Source organism: Canis lupus, chromosome 3 (assembly GCF_048164855.1).
Source record: "Canis lupus baileyi chromosome 3, mCanLup2.hap1, whole genome shotgun sequence".
NCBI lineage: Eukaryota > Metazoa > Chordata > Mammalia > Carnivora > Canidae > Canis > Canis lupus.
In genome coordinates this window covers 43,365,360-43,380,833 of record NC_132840.1, presented here as the reverse complement: position 1 = coordinate 43,380,833, position 15,474 = coordinate 43,365,360, and the positions used below count along the sequence as shown (strand labels likewise).

The 15,474-nt window shown below is 39.8% G+C and overlaps 1 protein-coding gene across 1 annotated transcript in view; it reads right to left on the bottom strand.

Moving 5' to 3' along the window:
• CACHD1 (cache domain containing 1) overlaps positions 1 to 15,474 on the bottom strand; it is a 200,317-nt gene that overhangs the window by 59,240 nt on the left and 125,603 nt on the right. Inside the window, exon 4 of the mRNA XM_072820615.1 lies at positions 14,868 to 14,974. Coding sequence (XP_072676716.1) covers positions 14,868 to 14,974 — 107 coding nt within the window. The remainder of the gene's footprint in view (positions 1 to 14,867; positions 14,975 to 15,474) is intronic.

Below are 15,474 nucleotides of genomic sequence, written 5' to 3'. Positions count from 1 at the left end.
ATAAATCAGAATTCATACAGTGCATGATACATTTAGTCTCACCGGAGAAGATCATTCTGGTTCCTTATAATCATTCCAGCACTAGAGCATCAGTATAAGGCAAGGTTCCTCAAGCCCTCCTGCTGAGAACAACTTTGGCATCTGATGACATTTCATCCATTATTCGGTACTAGTAGAAGATGATGAATAGGATGGTAACAAGGACCCCAGGGCCCAGAAGCAATCTATCACTGTAGTGTGCACCCCAAGTGGGCCCCTCTCTGACCTAGATATTGGAGGTGAAGGACGGCCCTATTTTCCGCATAGGCACAGGCAACCCCATTCTTTAGGAGTCAGTGAGGTGTTCGGGCCACTGGATAACTTGGGCTGGGGTCCTGCATGCTCACTCTGTCCTCAGCAATGCTGGATGCTGTCCAGGAAAAGGCTGGGCATACATCCAGCCTGTTGGCCCACAACGCACAGCATTAGGCTTTAAGCTATCAACAGGAAGGGCCTGTATTTGTCTCAACTGCTCTGCACATCTACCTCAGACAGACACACATGAAGGTGGCAATGAACGGCTTTGTCCTCACTCCAAGCTCATCTCCAAGACAGAAGCTACCACACCCTCTGAAATTCTCCAGCATCTCACCTCTCCCACCTTCTAGTTAGTGTTATCATTGTTCTGGCAACTTTTCATTCTTCCAGCCCTAGATTCTGAGATTCGTGAGGGTGAGATCTGGGTCTGAGTCAGCTCTGCGCCCAGAGCAGAGGTGCTCGGTTCTCTTCAAGTGAAGGCACAGGCTCTGTGAGAGCTGTGGGGTTGGTGTCCCCAGCGCCTGGGCTGGGAGGGTCTGCTCAGAAGTAGTGTTTCTCAACCTTTTGTGATACGTTTAATAAATTATAAAATCTTACTCTAATGCCAAATTCCGTTGAAAATAAATATGGTGATTCAATCAAAACAGAGCAATGATAATTCTAAATAGGTTTTAAAATGACCGACACTCTGATCTCCCAACACTACTGCCAATATAATAGGTACAGAAATAGGTAAAGGGAAAGAGAGAAAAGGCCTGCTTGTCTGATGGTTTCAGGGGACTATACATGTCAAAATATATCAATTGTATATATTACACATGTGAAGTTTATTGCATATCAATGATGCCTCAAAAGGATTGATTTGATGGTAGAACAGTGAAAATTTACTGAGTACCACATAAACTAGTTCTATATATGGTGTGCTGCTTTTTGTAATTACTTTATGAGTTTGTTGTTATACTCATTTTATAGATGCAGAATCAAGGCCCAAGTCATGGTTTGACCTAGGTGTGTCTGCCTCCAAAGCCCTTGCTCTTTCAGCTACGGTGCAACCACAAGGTCACTAAATACATGTTGGATGAATTAGCAATCACTAGATAAGTACACAGAGTATTTTTTGAGAAGCAAAATAAATATATAAATACGTTGGTGTTTTTCAATCAAAATAATCAGCTGCATTAGTTTGTAATGACACAGTGTAAATAAATGCAGTTAAGAAGACACTTGACAGAAAAAAATTGAAGGAAGACATAGGCTAAAGTGAGCATTTAATCTTGTAAGAAAAACCAAATGGTGCAACTGCTTAAAGGGGCACACACCAGCTGAAGAGTCCAATGTCATGGGGTTCGCCAGTGACCCCACAGGCTGGCTTAACTGGCAAATACCACAGACATATACACTGTAGCTCAGAAGGCAGACTCAAGTTAAATATAGAACTCATGACTCTGAGTGACACCAAACCATAAAAAGCATATCTTAGATAATAGGAGTTTTTATGGGACTGAGAAACTATACTGCTGAGAACTCATTTTAATTATTCTGAAGGTGTTCGACCAACTGGAGAGGTCTTTCACTGTCAGAGTGAATGAACATAAGAAAGCCAGTTGGAACAAAGTCCCAATGCTGTTCTGTACTTTCTATTTAATTTGGGTTGGCACTTAGGAACTAGAAGGAAGACCCTGATAAATCAGAATGGACTGGGAGTAGGGAGCCATGGGTTTTGGTCCCATCTCTAAGACTAGCAAGCTCTCTGACCTTAAATTTATTCACTATACAGAATCCAAAGGCATCTTTCTAAAATGGAAATCAAATCTCACCCAAAATCCTTCAGAGGTTTCCCACTGTGCTACAGCTAGCATTAAATCCAAACCCAATAAGGCCCTGCACCATCTGGCCCCTTCCTACTCTCCAACCTCACTTTTACCCTCCTTCAACTCACTCACTACACTGTACATCAAGAGCTACTTCCTTCAGTTCTGCACACGTGCTGATCTCTCCATACAAGGTGATCCTTAGACTTGAAATCAGTCTTTTTACTTTCTCAGAGAGATCTTCCCTGGCCACCCTTGATTATTATCCTAATAGCACCCAGTATTGTCTTTCAAAGCAAAGACTGGTAATGGCCAGTGTATTGATTTTTGTAGTGATGTTTCATGTCTCCCATGCAGACTTACTGCAGGCTCCATCAGGGCAGAAGCCAAATCCTGAGCCAAGTTCACCACATTCCCAAAGCCTGGTGCATGCCTGGTTTTTAGGATGCACTGAGTCAGTAACTGCTAGATGAGCCAGTGAGTGACAACCTTGGCCAAGGCTCATCACCTCTGTCCCCCATGAGATTTCATAATTTCCTCATCTCTATTCTCTGAGTAATGGATTTGGACAAGGTATCTCCAAAGACCCTCTAGAAACCAAAGAGAAGAAGGGTAAAGAATGAAAGTCAACAGTAAGGAACGAAGTACAAAGATTCGCAACTAGAAAGGACAAATTTCTACCTAGCTTTGATCAAGTTTATGCAAAAGGAAAAAAAGTGTGTGTGGGGGGGGGGAGTATTCTTACTTCCTAGTAACTTAGGATAACTTAGTAGGTCAGCACTAAGAGATTGTTATTATTGACCCAAGACTAAACAAAATGTCCAAACAGTACCAGGAAATGTTTAGACAGAATGACAGAAAACTTTCTAATCGGCCTTTAACAAATGAGGAAGTACCTGTGAAAGCTCCTTGTTCTTTAAAGGCAAGTTCTGCTCCTCTGGTCTCTTATGTAACCTTCAACAAATTTACTATTTTTCTCTTATAGTTCCCATGCTAATTCTAACGAAGACAAACAATTTCACCATACCTATTGGCTTATTTTTCTTTGCCACAATACACAACCTGTAGTTGGAAAAGCAGCTTTAAAAATGTGGCTTTTGGGGCGTGGCCCACTGGCTCAGTTGGTAGAGCATGAAACTCGATCTCGGGGATAATGAGTTTGAGCTCCGTATTGGAAGAAGAATTTACTTTAAAAAAATGTGCCTTTCCCCTTCTCAGGCATTCTTTATTTCCCATTTATTTGAGTCTCAAGATTTGCCTGGATAGTGTAATATACTGTCTGTGGAAAATTCTAACATATGGGCCCCAGATCCCCTGGCCCCCAAATATTTCCTTTCCAATTTCACCATCTACATCTGACCAGTTCTTAGATCAGCCTCTCTAGTCAAAACAAAACCATGTCCCCAACCTCCTTGCCTGCCCTCTTTAATGCTTAAACCACCAGATTGATGAGAGAGAGAGACAGATTACAAACTGCTTATAGCTGGGTTGTGACTTTGTTTTTTCCTGACAATATTATCCACCAAAGGTAGGAACACAAAGAAATGCTCTATAGGAGAGAACTTGTTGCCTTCCACCTCAAGGAACTCTGGCCTTTCTGATGCCCAGCCCAATACTACTCAGCAAAACACATAAAGCTATGTACCTCCCACACCTTGCCAAATATAAAATACAAGAGCTGTCCTAAATACACAGAATGACAGACACACAAAAACACAAACATTCCCCCAAAAGACCAGAAATTACGTAGCACCTTTCTGTAGTATTCTGTGCAACAGCAATCATTTTGGAGTGGAATAAAATAAACATTTTGAGGGCTCTCAGCAAAATTTCTGGCATTATACCCTATATCACACCTTCCAAGTCCTACTCCTAGCTCACATCCAGAGCATCATTTTATCACACATTTTATCACGTACTATTTCATGGATCTTCAGGAAATGCTTACAATTTTCAGGAGTGGTAGGCATATTGAATATTTGACTATGTACCAAGCACTTTGCTATGTCTTTTATATATATTATCTCAGTTAATTCTTTTTTTAAGATTTTATTTATTCATTCATGAGACACACACAGAGAGAGAGAGAGAGAGGCAGAGACATAAGCAGACGGAGAAGCAGGCTCCATGCAGGGAGCCTGATGTGGGACTCAATCCCGGGACTCCTGGATCACACCCTGGGCTGAAGGCAGGTGCTAAACTGCTGAGCCACCCAGGGATCCCCTATCTCAGTTAATTCTTATAACAACATTTTGAGGTAGGTTTATTATTCAGGAAACCAAGGTTAATTTTCCCTCTAATTGTATATGATAGCTAGGCAAGAGCTGGAATAGGTGGAGCTTTACCAAGGAGATATTATTCCCATTTTATAGCTAAACATATTCTGGCTCAGAAAGGGAAGAGTGACTTAAGCTCCGACCCTTGAATGGGATCTAGATCATGTAGCCCAGTAATTCTTCTACCACAATGACCATGCTAGCTAAAACCTATTGTCAAAGTTAGATTAATGACAACTGGCTCAGATAATCCCACTGTACTTACATTGGTCTAATACTAAGGAGAGAACATCCTCAAATCTCAGGCTCTGCTTCAAGCTCACAGCAGTTTATGTCCATTCTAGATTATCTACATAATGCAAAAATAATCATTCCATTATGTCCTTGATTCATTTAAGACAGCCTGGGTCATGGGCTCAGAGAATCCAAAATAAACTTCTGAGGCAATCCAAAATCAGTATAGGATCTACTACTCTCTATCCTCTTCTTTTTAATAGATTACTCCCAGAGGATCCAAAGATCCAGGTGATCTCCAAATATTCATGGAAGGGGTAAGATAAATTTAACAGAGTTCTCAAAGCCTGGCTGATCATTATAATCAGCTTTTGAAACCTATAAATTCCCAAAACTTTACCAAGCCAATATTCTGAGTTGCCAAGTCTGCGTTGGGGGTCAAAGAATAGGTATTTTTTTGACAAAGCACTCCAGATGACTCTGATGATCAGCCAAATTTGGGACAACTGGACCAAGACATTTAATTCCATTGTCCCATCCATTTCCTTAGTTTTACTTTTTTCCTCCACTGTTTTCAGCATATAATCATTTTCAAGTTTTCCTAACTTAAAAAAATGATTATCAATAAAAATATATAAATAAAAAAATAATAAATAAATATAATAAATAAATAAAACTCTTCCTTTACCCTATTTCTTCCCTATGTTATCAGGGACCTTTCTCCTTTTTCTCAGCCAAATAATTTGGAAGAGTGGTCTACACTGATTCTCCGTTTCCTGTCATCTCATTTATCCCTCATCTAGTCATTTTGCCTAAGCCATCATCATCTCTCTCTAATCCTACTTTTGGATTTACATGTAATAGTCTACTCCAGTTTTCTCCTTCTCCCAGGCCAAATATGCTTCCATTCATTTTCCACAAAGCTCTCTTGCTTGCACTGCTTAAAATCTGTCACTTGGTTAACTTCAAACTAAAAAACAAACCAAACAAAAACCAAACCCAAACCAAACTCCTCAGGGTCATATACAAGTAGTTAAAATCTGGCTTAGCGCTACCTTCATTTACTGTTACCACTGCCCTCTTCCACAATGATCCTGGATTGTGGTGGCTGCACTTTTTATAGATTTCTAATTGGGAGATATACTTAACACAGGCATATCACCTGAATAATTCCTATGGTCTTTTAAGGCACATCTCAACCTTACAATCTGGGTCAAGTGCCCTTGCTTATCTTTATCATTACAACACTTAGCATGGTAATAATGGTAGTTGTCTGTTGATTTTCTCCTTCTCTTCATTCCCCTTGATACATACATATAATACAATTAGGTTGTGAGCTCTGAGGATAAAACCTCTGTCTTGATTATCTTGGTGTCTGCCACAGTAACAGCCTTATAGAGGTTATTTGAGAGAAGCTCTTTATGAGAAACTACAAGGAGGGAGTCATGGTTGGTTCTGGGTCTCAAGCTTCAGTGACCTGTAAAATGAAGCTTTTTTTTTTTTTTTTTTTTTTAAGATTAAAAAAAAAAAAACTATTCATGAGAGACACAGAGACATAGGCAGAGGGAGAAACAGCTCCCTTTGGGGATCCCAGTGTGGGACTCCATCCCAGGACCCCGGGATCACAACCTGAGCCAAAGGCAGGCACTCAACCACTGAGCCACCCAAGTGCCACAATGAAGCCGCTGTTAATGGACATACAGAACACGGGTGGAGGAGGAGGTTTGGGTTGAAAGGGTAGAAGAGTATGGGTTTGATTTTAGACATAAAGAGTTTGAAGTATCATAGCCAGAATACAGGGATGGAGACACTCCTTTGTCCTAAGCTTCTATGGTAGGAAGCTCACTAGACTAGGAGTCAGGACATAATGTTTAGTCATCTCAACACAATTTGTTGTCTGACTTTAGGTAGATCAGTTATCTGTGGGCCTGTTTCTCATCCATAAAATAGAGTGGATACATGTCTTTGGTATCTATGGTAAGACAAAAATATTAAATGGTTTATGAAGTGCTAAGAAGTAACAGATTGATTTTCTTGTGTACATTGTGTATTTGGATTCAGCATAGTTTGGATCATGCAAATGCAAGATGGTATCATTCATATGCATAGCCTGTGTTACCCTATATACCTGAGATATTTATGTATGCTAATTTGCTGTGAAACTAAAGAAACCATCTCATTTATTCCTCATCTAGTCATTTTGCCTATGCCATGGCCACCTCTTTCTAATCCCACTTTTGGATTTACATGTAATAGTCTTGCAAGCTACCCTGCAAGCAAATCAAAATCAATTCTTTTCTTTCCTAAGGTCCTTCAAAATTCTTGGTCCTTCCACTATAAAAATGAAACAGAAACACAAAATTCTAGTTTCATTCATTCATCAATAAGTATTTGCTGTGTACCTGCTATGGGCAGGTCACTATATTGGGAACTTGACATATAAAAAATAAATTAAAAAGGGATGCCTGGGTGGCTCAGTCAGTGAAGTGTCTGCCTTCGACTCAGGTCATGATCCCAGTGTCAGGGGATCCACCCCAGCATCCAGCTCCCTGCTCAGTGGGGTATCTGCCTTCTTCCTCTCCCCATTCCCCACTTGGACACTCTCTAGTTCTCACTCTCTCAAATAATTAAATAATCGTTTAAAAATTAATTAAAAAGAGCAGAGGGTCAGCATAAAAACTGAAATTTCTAAGAATGTACCACAGAATAAAGTGATAAAGAGAGTGTTGTGCCAACCCAATTCTGAATGACCACCCCAGCCTCTCAACTCCCTTGGAGGTGGCTGAGGACCTCACCTCAGCCTGACTGGTCCCACCCCTCAATCCTGCTTCCTTCCCTCTCTCCATAGGCTGCCAGTCTCCATCTCAAAGTGTGGGCCTAGTAAACTCAACCAGTACAACCGACAAAGAATTCTACCCGTGAAAGTGAGGCAAGATGACAAGGAATTTGGGCCCTGAGGAATGAGCAATATTTTATGAGTCAGAGGAGGCAGGCACTATATTCTGGGATAAAACAGTCACAGGAGTGAAAGCATGGAGGAGTGACAGATTAAGGATTCGAAGAAATGAAAGCTACCCCCTGAGGGCAGGAGGAAGGGGAAAAGAAGATGGCATTGAAAGGCCTCCACCTTTATCTTACAGGTGAGCCACCAGAGGTTTTTCAGAAATGGAGTTATAGAGCAGATATTTGCAAAATACCTACAGTATGCAGGATATATTGAAAAAAGAATAAAAGCAGGGAAAACTTTCGGGAGGTTTCTGTATGAATTCATCTTCTAGAAAGGTCTACAAAGATCTAGGTTTATGGCATTAATAGTGCAGAAGACAAAAGGGATTCAAGACACATCTCTGAACTATGGACTGTGAGCCAGGTTGCCCCTTTAATGAAGAGGGGACAATGACACCTATGTCACAAGTCAGCATGACAAGCGAGAAGGGCACATGGTAAATGCCTAGTGAGGTGACTTGTACATAGTAAATACTTAATAAATATTCACTCACTCACACTCTCATTTGATCACTGACTTAAGAGAAGTTAAGTCTGTTAAAACTTGGAGAAGTACTGGGTTGAAAAAGGTGAGGAAATAGTCCCAATATAACCAGGATGGAGGTACTGCTAATCGGGATAGCGAGCCTAGCTGGGAGAGAGGTTTAGAGAAAAGTTTGTTTTAATTTTTGAGGTAGCTACAGAATTATCACAGAGACATGTGTCTTAAAGCTGGTTACTCAATACATAAGCTCAAATAGGCCATGGCTGAAGAGAGATTTGGAATTCCTCAGCATGTGGCAGGAGCTGAGGTGCTGGCTAAATTGAGAATATTTGGGGAGATAACACTTATAAGCGGGGGAAGGTGGTTAAGAGAGGACCTGTGGGGACATCTACCTGAGGAGAAAGGAGCTTAAGAAGAAAAATGAAAAGGTCTGAGCAGAGAAGAGGATAAATGCCACAGAACAATTTCATGGAAGCCAAAGGATGATAGAACTTCAAAACAAAAATTTACCTGTCAACTACTACACAGGGGTCAGGGAAACTGTGGAGGGGTCACTTGGAATCCTTCCAGAGGGAGTGATACAGTGAAAAATTGGGACAATCTGAATGGTGAACTGGAGTAGATGGATTAATTCAAAGATGTTCTACAATCATTCCCACCAGGATCTACAAGTAAATTTATTTACATATATACGAAGGAATGTTCAAGATACTTTTCTTAACTAAAGCCAAACCAGGCTATATCCAATATGATATGTATTATGAGAGAATATATGAGGATATGTGTGACTAACAAAATCTTCTGAAATCAGTATAATAGGGTTGCTGTGACAAAATATAAAAAAGACTAGACTTTGAAGTAGCTTGCATTATAGGAATAGAACAAAGGAATACTTAATTTTGTGTATATGTGTGACACACATACACACACAAATATATACTGAATTATATAGCCTCAATAATCTGGATTTCTAAGTAACTGAATAGTTTTTAGGTGTTATACAGATAATTACCACATCTGTGATGACACTAATGCAATCACAAAGCTGGGGCAAATAGGCATAAAAATAAACTAGAAATTCCTAGGTTGGTTGATTTTTATTCTTTTATTTTAGGTTTTTAGGAAGAACATAGCTTTTCACTGCATTGGCATTAGCATATTGAATAGATAATTTTCATGACATTTTAAAGAAGGGAGGAAAACCCTACAACACAGAGCCAATCTTTGTCATTCACAGAAGGAAGTGATGAAGCCACTGAAACTAGCAGCAGTCTCCAGCCTCCAGTGCCCACCTGTACCTCCTGCAGCATTTACCGTTGTAACATGACTTACAGATGCCCCTTACACCCCGTGAATCCCATTTCTCAATGTAGACTGCAACGCTACCAAGATCGAAGTTTGCAACTTCAAATGATGTCTTTAAATCAAACACAATAAAGAAAGTCCAGGCACTTTTCTTTTGGCAAGAAAGACTAACTCCCACTCCACTCATACCTCCATTGCATAACTCAAGAGAGCAAGAGGCAACTTTCCTTGGATTCTTCAAATAAATTCTCTTTAGGGATCAGGCTACGCACAAGAAAATAGCTCAGCAGGAATTAAAAAAAGAGAGAGGGAGGGAGGGAGGGAAACTAGGGATAAAAGCAGGAAGGAACCTGAACAAAACATTATCAGCACCATAATGTAACGTGTGCACTGTCAAATGCTAGTTGCTTGAATGGAATCAGGGACAAGGAGTCAATATGGAAAGTTGAGATCTGGCATGGTTTAAGAAAAAGAATATACGAGTGTGTTGGATGGATGGACACATGACCTAGTTTTGGGTAAATGAAGCTAAGAATGGTTTACAATTTATGGGAGTCTGTTTCCAGCTAGTCTGAAAGGCAACCTGAAACTGTGCTATCAATTAGGGACCCATTGATGGATTATATACAGTCTGAAAGAGCCTGAGGCTGGACATCTTACAGATGTAAATATCAGACATGTAATAGCCCACGAAATACATTAATTCTTTTCTGAAAGGGGGCATGAGCTGAAGAGGAGGAAAAGGGGGAGCTCTGAGGTTACCCTCCAGCATCTACCACTCCTCTTATATTACAAATGACTGCTCAAGAATGTGGACTTTGGGATGCAGCCACTGGCTTGGTGGAATGTCACACAACTTCAAATACAAGCAAGTCAGTTCTCAAATACCTGAACATTGTCAAAAACTGCTTGTAAATCTAGCTATGTCAACTACACTGAGAACAACTCATTAGGTAGGATGTTATACTTGAGATGTGCTTTTAGAAACAGCAAAATTCAAGATCTGATGATCTTTAACCATATACCTCTGACCTCACCATCTTCTTTCTCCCCTCCTAATTTTTCAACCTCTCTCTCCCTTCACAGATAACTACTGTAATGAAACAGCATTTTGTCAGGATTCCCAATTACATGTGCAGCTGAGTTCTGCTCTAAAACCTCATTTATAGATGACAAACTTAGTATATATAAAAGGTCTTCAATGACTCTTCTTCCTCTGGCTTACTCTTGGCTGATGATCTTGCTTCCTAAGTCTCTGAGAAAACAAAATCACTATGAAGGGGAAGTCTCTGCATTCCCTACACTACATGGATCATTATGGGGATCCCTGTACACTTGCTCTTCCTTCCCTCCTCTTATTAAGAACGAACAGTGTTTTTGGACCCTCTCACTGGAATCGCACCATCTCTTGCCTAATCAAGAAAAAGGCTCCAATAATTGTCTCCCCTATTGCTTCTGGATCTTTTGCTTTCCTCTACTGGATCATTCCCTTGGCACATAACCTTGCTGTAATTTCTTTTAATTTAAAAACACCCTCGGGACTCCACATGGCCCTCCAGGTTTCCTTTCAACAAACTTTGGGATTTTTCTTTTCTTTCTTTTTTTTTTTTTTTAAGATTGTATTTATTTATTCATGAGATACACACACACACACACACACACACACACACACACACACAGAAAAAGAATGAGAGAGAGAGAGGCAGAGACACAGCAGAGGGAGAAGCAGGCTCCATGCAGGGAGCCTGACATGGGACTCGATCCCGGGTCCCCAGGATCATGCCCTGGGCTGAAGGTGGCGCTAAACCACTGAGCCACCCAGGCTGCCCACTGGGATTTCATATACTGTTTCCTGCTCCTCTCATCCCTTCTTAAGAGCTTGAACCAACCAGGATCAGCCTGTCATTCTATTATACCAAACAGTCCTTGTCACGATCATCAATGACCTCCATGTTCCTAAATCCAGTGTCTGCTTTCTTAGCCTTCATCATACTGGGCCTACTTAATCCAGTTGATCTCTTCTGGCTTCTTGAAATACTTTTTTCACTTGGATTCAAGAAGATGGCTCTCTTGGTTCTACCAGATTGACTTCCTTCTCAGATTCCTTCACTGTAACCTCTTCACTTCAGTGACCTTTACGTGGTAAAGCATCCCAAGACTCAGTCCGGAACCTCTTCTCTTTTTTACTCACAGCCACTTGCTAGGTGATCTTTTGGGTCTCATGATTTATTACCTATACACAATGAATCTCAAATCTCAATCTGGAGTCTGACCCATTCCCCAGACTCCAGACTTGTATATTCGACTTGTGATTATCGAATGTGTATCTCAAATTTCACTTTTCTAAATCTGAAATGCTGATTTCCTGCTTGCCACTGGTATTCCCCACCCTGATAAATGGCAACTCTGTCCTTGTTGACAAGGCCAAATATCTTGGAAGTCCTTCCCAGTTCTTCTCTTCCTCTCACATACTCTCCCCCACCCTCATTCAATTCATCAGCAAATCCTAATGGTTCTACCTGCAAAACCTATTCAAAATCCAATCTCTTCTCACCACTGCCTCTGTTACTACACTATGAGCCACTGCCATCTGCCACCTGGATTTTGGAATAACCTCTTAAATGGTTTCCTGGCTTCCACCATTGCCTTGCTATAATCTATTCTTGTCATAGCAGTTCATAAACCTTTTAACCTAAGTCAAATCATGACTCTGGATAAGCCCTTTTTGCTCCTTGCCCCCACCTCTCCTCCACCATGACCTCTATTCATAGCAAAAGCTAAAGTCCTTCTAAGGGCCAGTAAAGTCAGGTTCTTGGTAACCTGGCCCCCAACTGCCTCTCTGGTCTCATCTTCTAGGGTCAATCCTTGTTCACTGAATCACAGTTATACTGGCCTTCTTGCTGAGCACACTGAACATTCTCCTAACTCAAACCCTTTGCCTGGATACATTTCTTCCAGTTATTCTTATGGTTTTACAACCCCACTTATTCAGATCTCACTGATGAGTCCTTTTATAAAGTAATAAGACTCCTTCTCTCCCTTCTTTCTCCCTCCTCTCCCCTCCCATCCCATTCCATTCCCCCTGCCGCCAGCCAAAAGTACCATTATGTCTTATCCCTGTGTTACTTTTCCTCCATAATATTCACCATCAGATATATGTATATTTACGTGTCCTTTTGTTTAAGATTTGTTTCCTGGCTCCTGGAATGTAAGCTCTTTGCTTTCTTTATAACTGACCTAGGACAAAGGAAAGTGTTTACCACTACTTGATAGGTGTACAATAGGACTATTAATGATGGAGAAAGATTTCAATAATACACTCATTATTAGAAACAATGAATAGATATAAAACAAGGCAATGAGGATGGAGCCCTGGCTGCAGCAGCTTCCAGATCCTCCAAGGTCTGGCCTACCAAGGTGAAGGATCCTGGCAGGACAGTGTCGCTCTGGTTCCCAAATAAGCATGCACCATCCTCATGTGGCCCCAGCCTACACCTTATTATTGTCCCAATTATACAGTCAGAGGGTAATGGAGCTTTGTCTAGAACCCTGACATCCATTTGAGGATCTATTGTCAGATTCATATTACGAAAAGTACCGTCCACCAGAAAGAAGTGAAAATATATTGGGTAGTAATTCCTTCTTGCTTTATTTTCCCCTGATTATAAAAGCAATGCATGCTTAGTTTAAAATTAAGAAAACTGGGGTGTCTAGGTGGCTTAGTCAGTTAAGCATCTGTCTTTGTCTCAGGTCATGATCCCAGAGTCCTGGGATTGAGACCCATGCCAGGATCCTTGCTCAGTGGGGAGCCTGCTTCTCCCTCTGCTGCTGCTCTTCCTTGCTCATTCTCCTTTCTCAAATAAATACATAAAATATTTAAAAATATATGAAAATTGATAAGTACAAATACCTATTCCATCACTAAAAGATAACAATTAACATTTATGTGTCAGCCCTTATAGATCTTATGTATGTAAAGAAGGAATGGGCTATATTTTTTCCTTATTAATTCAAATAGCCAGAAGTGAACACATATTATAAAAATTTTGGCTCAGATCATGATCTCATGGGTCATGGGATCAACTCCCCTGTTGAGCTCTGCCCCTCCACCCCCATGCACAAACTTTATCTCTCTAATAAATAATTTTTTTTAAAAAAATTGCTATTTCAAGCTCCAGTCTTCAGACCCAGCAGTGTATCTTGTGTTACTAAGCATAACTGAGGGAAAGAGGTAAGCACTGAATTTGAGAACTAGAAAACTCAAGTTCTAGCTCTGTGCTCTGTGCCAGCTATGGAATCTTCCATAATTCATTTACCCTGCCCATTCCATGTCCTTCTGTACTCTTATATTTTGTTATGAAAAATATTTTCAATTGAGCTTCTTCTGTGGTAGTTAACCACATCTACTCCTGCTCCAGATGGCCTCTAAATTCCCTAATAACTAAAAACAAAACAAAACCTGAATCCGTTACATATTGGTCTATATGTACCTGGCATATTTAGGTTGACCATTTAGCCAACAGCTAGACTTTTAATATCCTTAAGCGATATTAAGCTACAGTTCTTTCCTTCCAGATTTACTAGATTACCTGGTTTGTGTATACAACTCCCAAAGGCTACAATTCTCCCCATGGGCCATGACTGGATGGGGCTCTAAAAGTAAATATTTTGTTCCTTCAGGGTTTATATGTCTGCAAGAGATCTGGAATTTGGGAAATACAGTTCTTCATATTTAAGATTATATCCTTCATTTTCCAGTAATAAGAGAAGTCGTAGGATCCTTCTGAGCCTCAGATTTGAGGATTGAAACCAGTAGGTCATCTCTAAAGAGATTTCCAGCTCTTAAAAGGGAAGCTTTTTGATTCTGAAGCCCACCAATCAACAAGTGTGCGTAGCAAGACAAGTAGAGACATATAGACTGGAAAACCATGACAAGAAAGCAGAGATACCAAATCTCTTTGGAACTACACATAATTATATATACAGGTACCCTAGTAGTTATTACTACTGCATATGACTAAGTTTTAACAAAACCGAGAACAATGCTCAGCACCCTGGCACTGTTTATTAGTAGAAATGCTCCCTTACCATTCTTCCCAAAACAAATTAAAAATTACAAATAGGGAATACAAATTCAATACTTTTTAATGCAAAGGTAGCTGGGTCTCTAAAATAACCTTTAAAATAATAAATGTAAAACTCCTAATGAACAAGATAATGGATTGAAGAGCCGAGCCATATGTATACTATACAATAAAAACTCAGTACAGGTCAGCTGGATTTTCTTTTTCCTTTCCTTCTTTTGAGTGTCAACTTCCCAGAAAGAAATACCTAATTTTAGGTATATGTTATTTTCTCTTCAAATCTTAAGGGGAAAAAATCTAAAGCAATACATTTATTCAACTTAAATGTGGTGGAATATAGTTCATCTTTATAAACCAAGAGATTACTGACCTGAATTTAAATCTCGTCCTGGATTGAAGGCTCGGCTATTAACAGTAGTAGAAAGTCGATCACAACTAATTGTTCTAGATACATTGGTATTAAAGTTCCCATCAAATCTGAAACAATAGAAGAGAATTAGCAATATTTATTTAAGTGGTTATTAAATTAAAACCAAACCAACAAAATAATTGATATCATATATGAAATAAGGCAGCTCATAATAAACAGTAAATTGTTATTTAGACTTTAAATATTGAAAAAAATCATTTCAGAACAGTATGGGAAAAAAATATATGCTTCTAGAAGGCTTTAGAAATCAAGTTCAGTCTAAAGAGATAAAAATAACCATCCTTTCATCCAATTCTCGCTGCAATGAATTTGAGTCAAGTACTATCAATAAAATCATACAGAAAACAGATTTGACAAAATTCAGACTTAAGCTATGATGTTATATATGAAACAATTCTTTAAATTAAAAACCAGTGACTAAGAACAAAAATAGTAAGTAGTGAAGGCAAAAGAATGTTTGTGGAGGCGGCAACACCTAGACTTTGATTCCCTGCTGTCGCTATTAAATGTGTGACTCTCAACAAACTTCAACTTGTCTGAGCTTTTT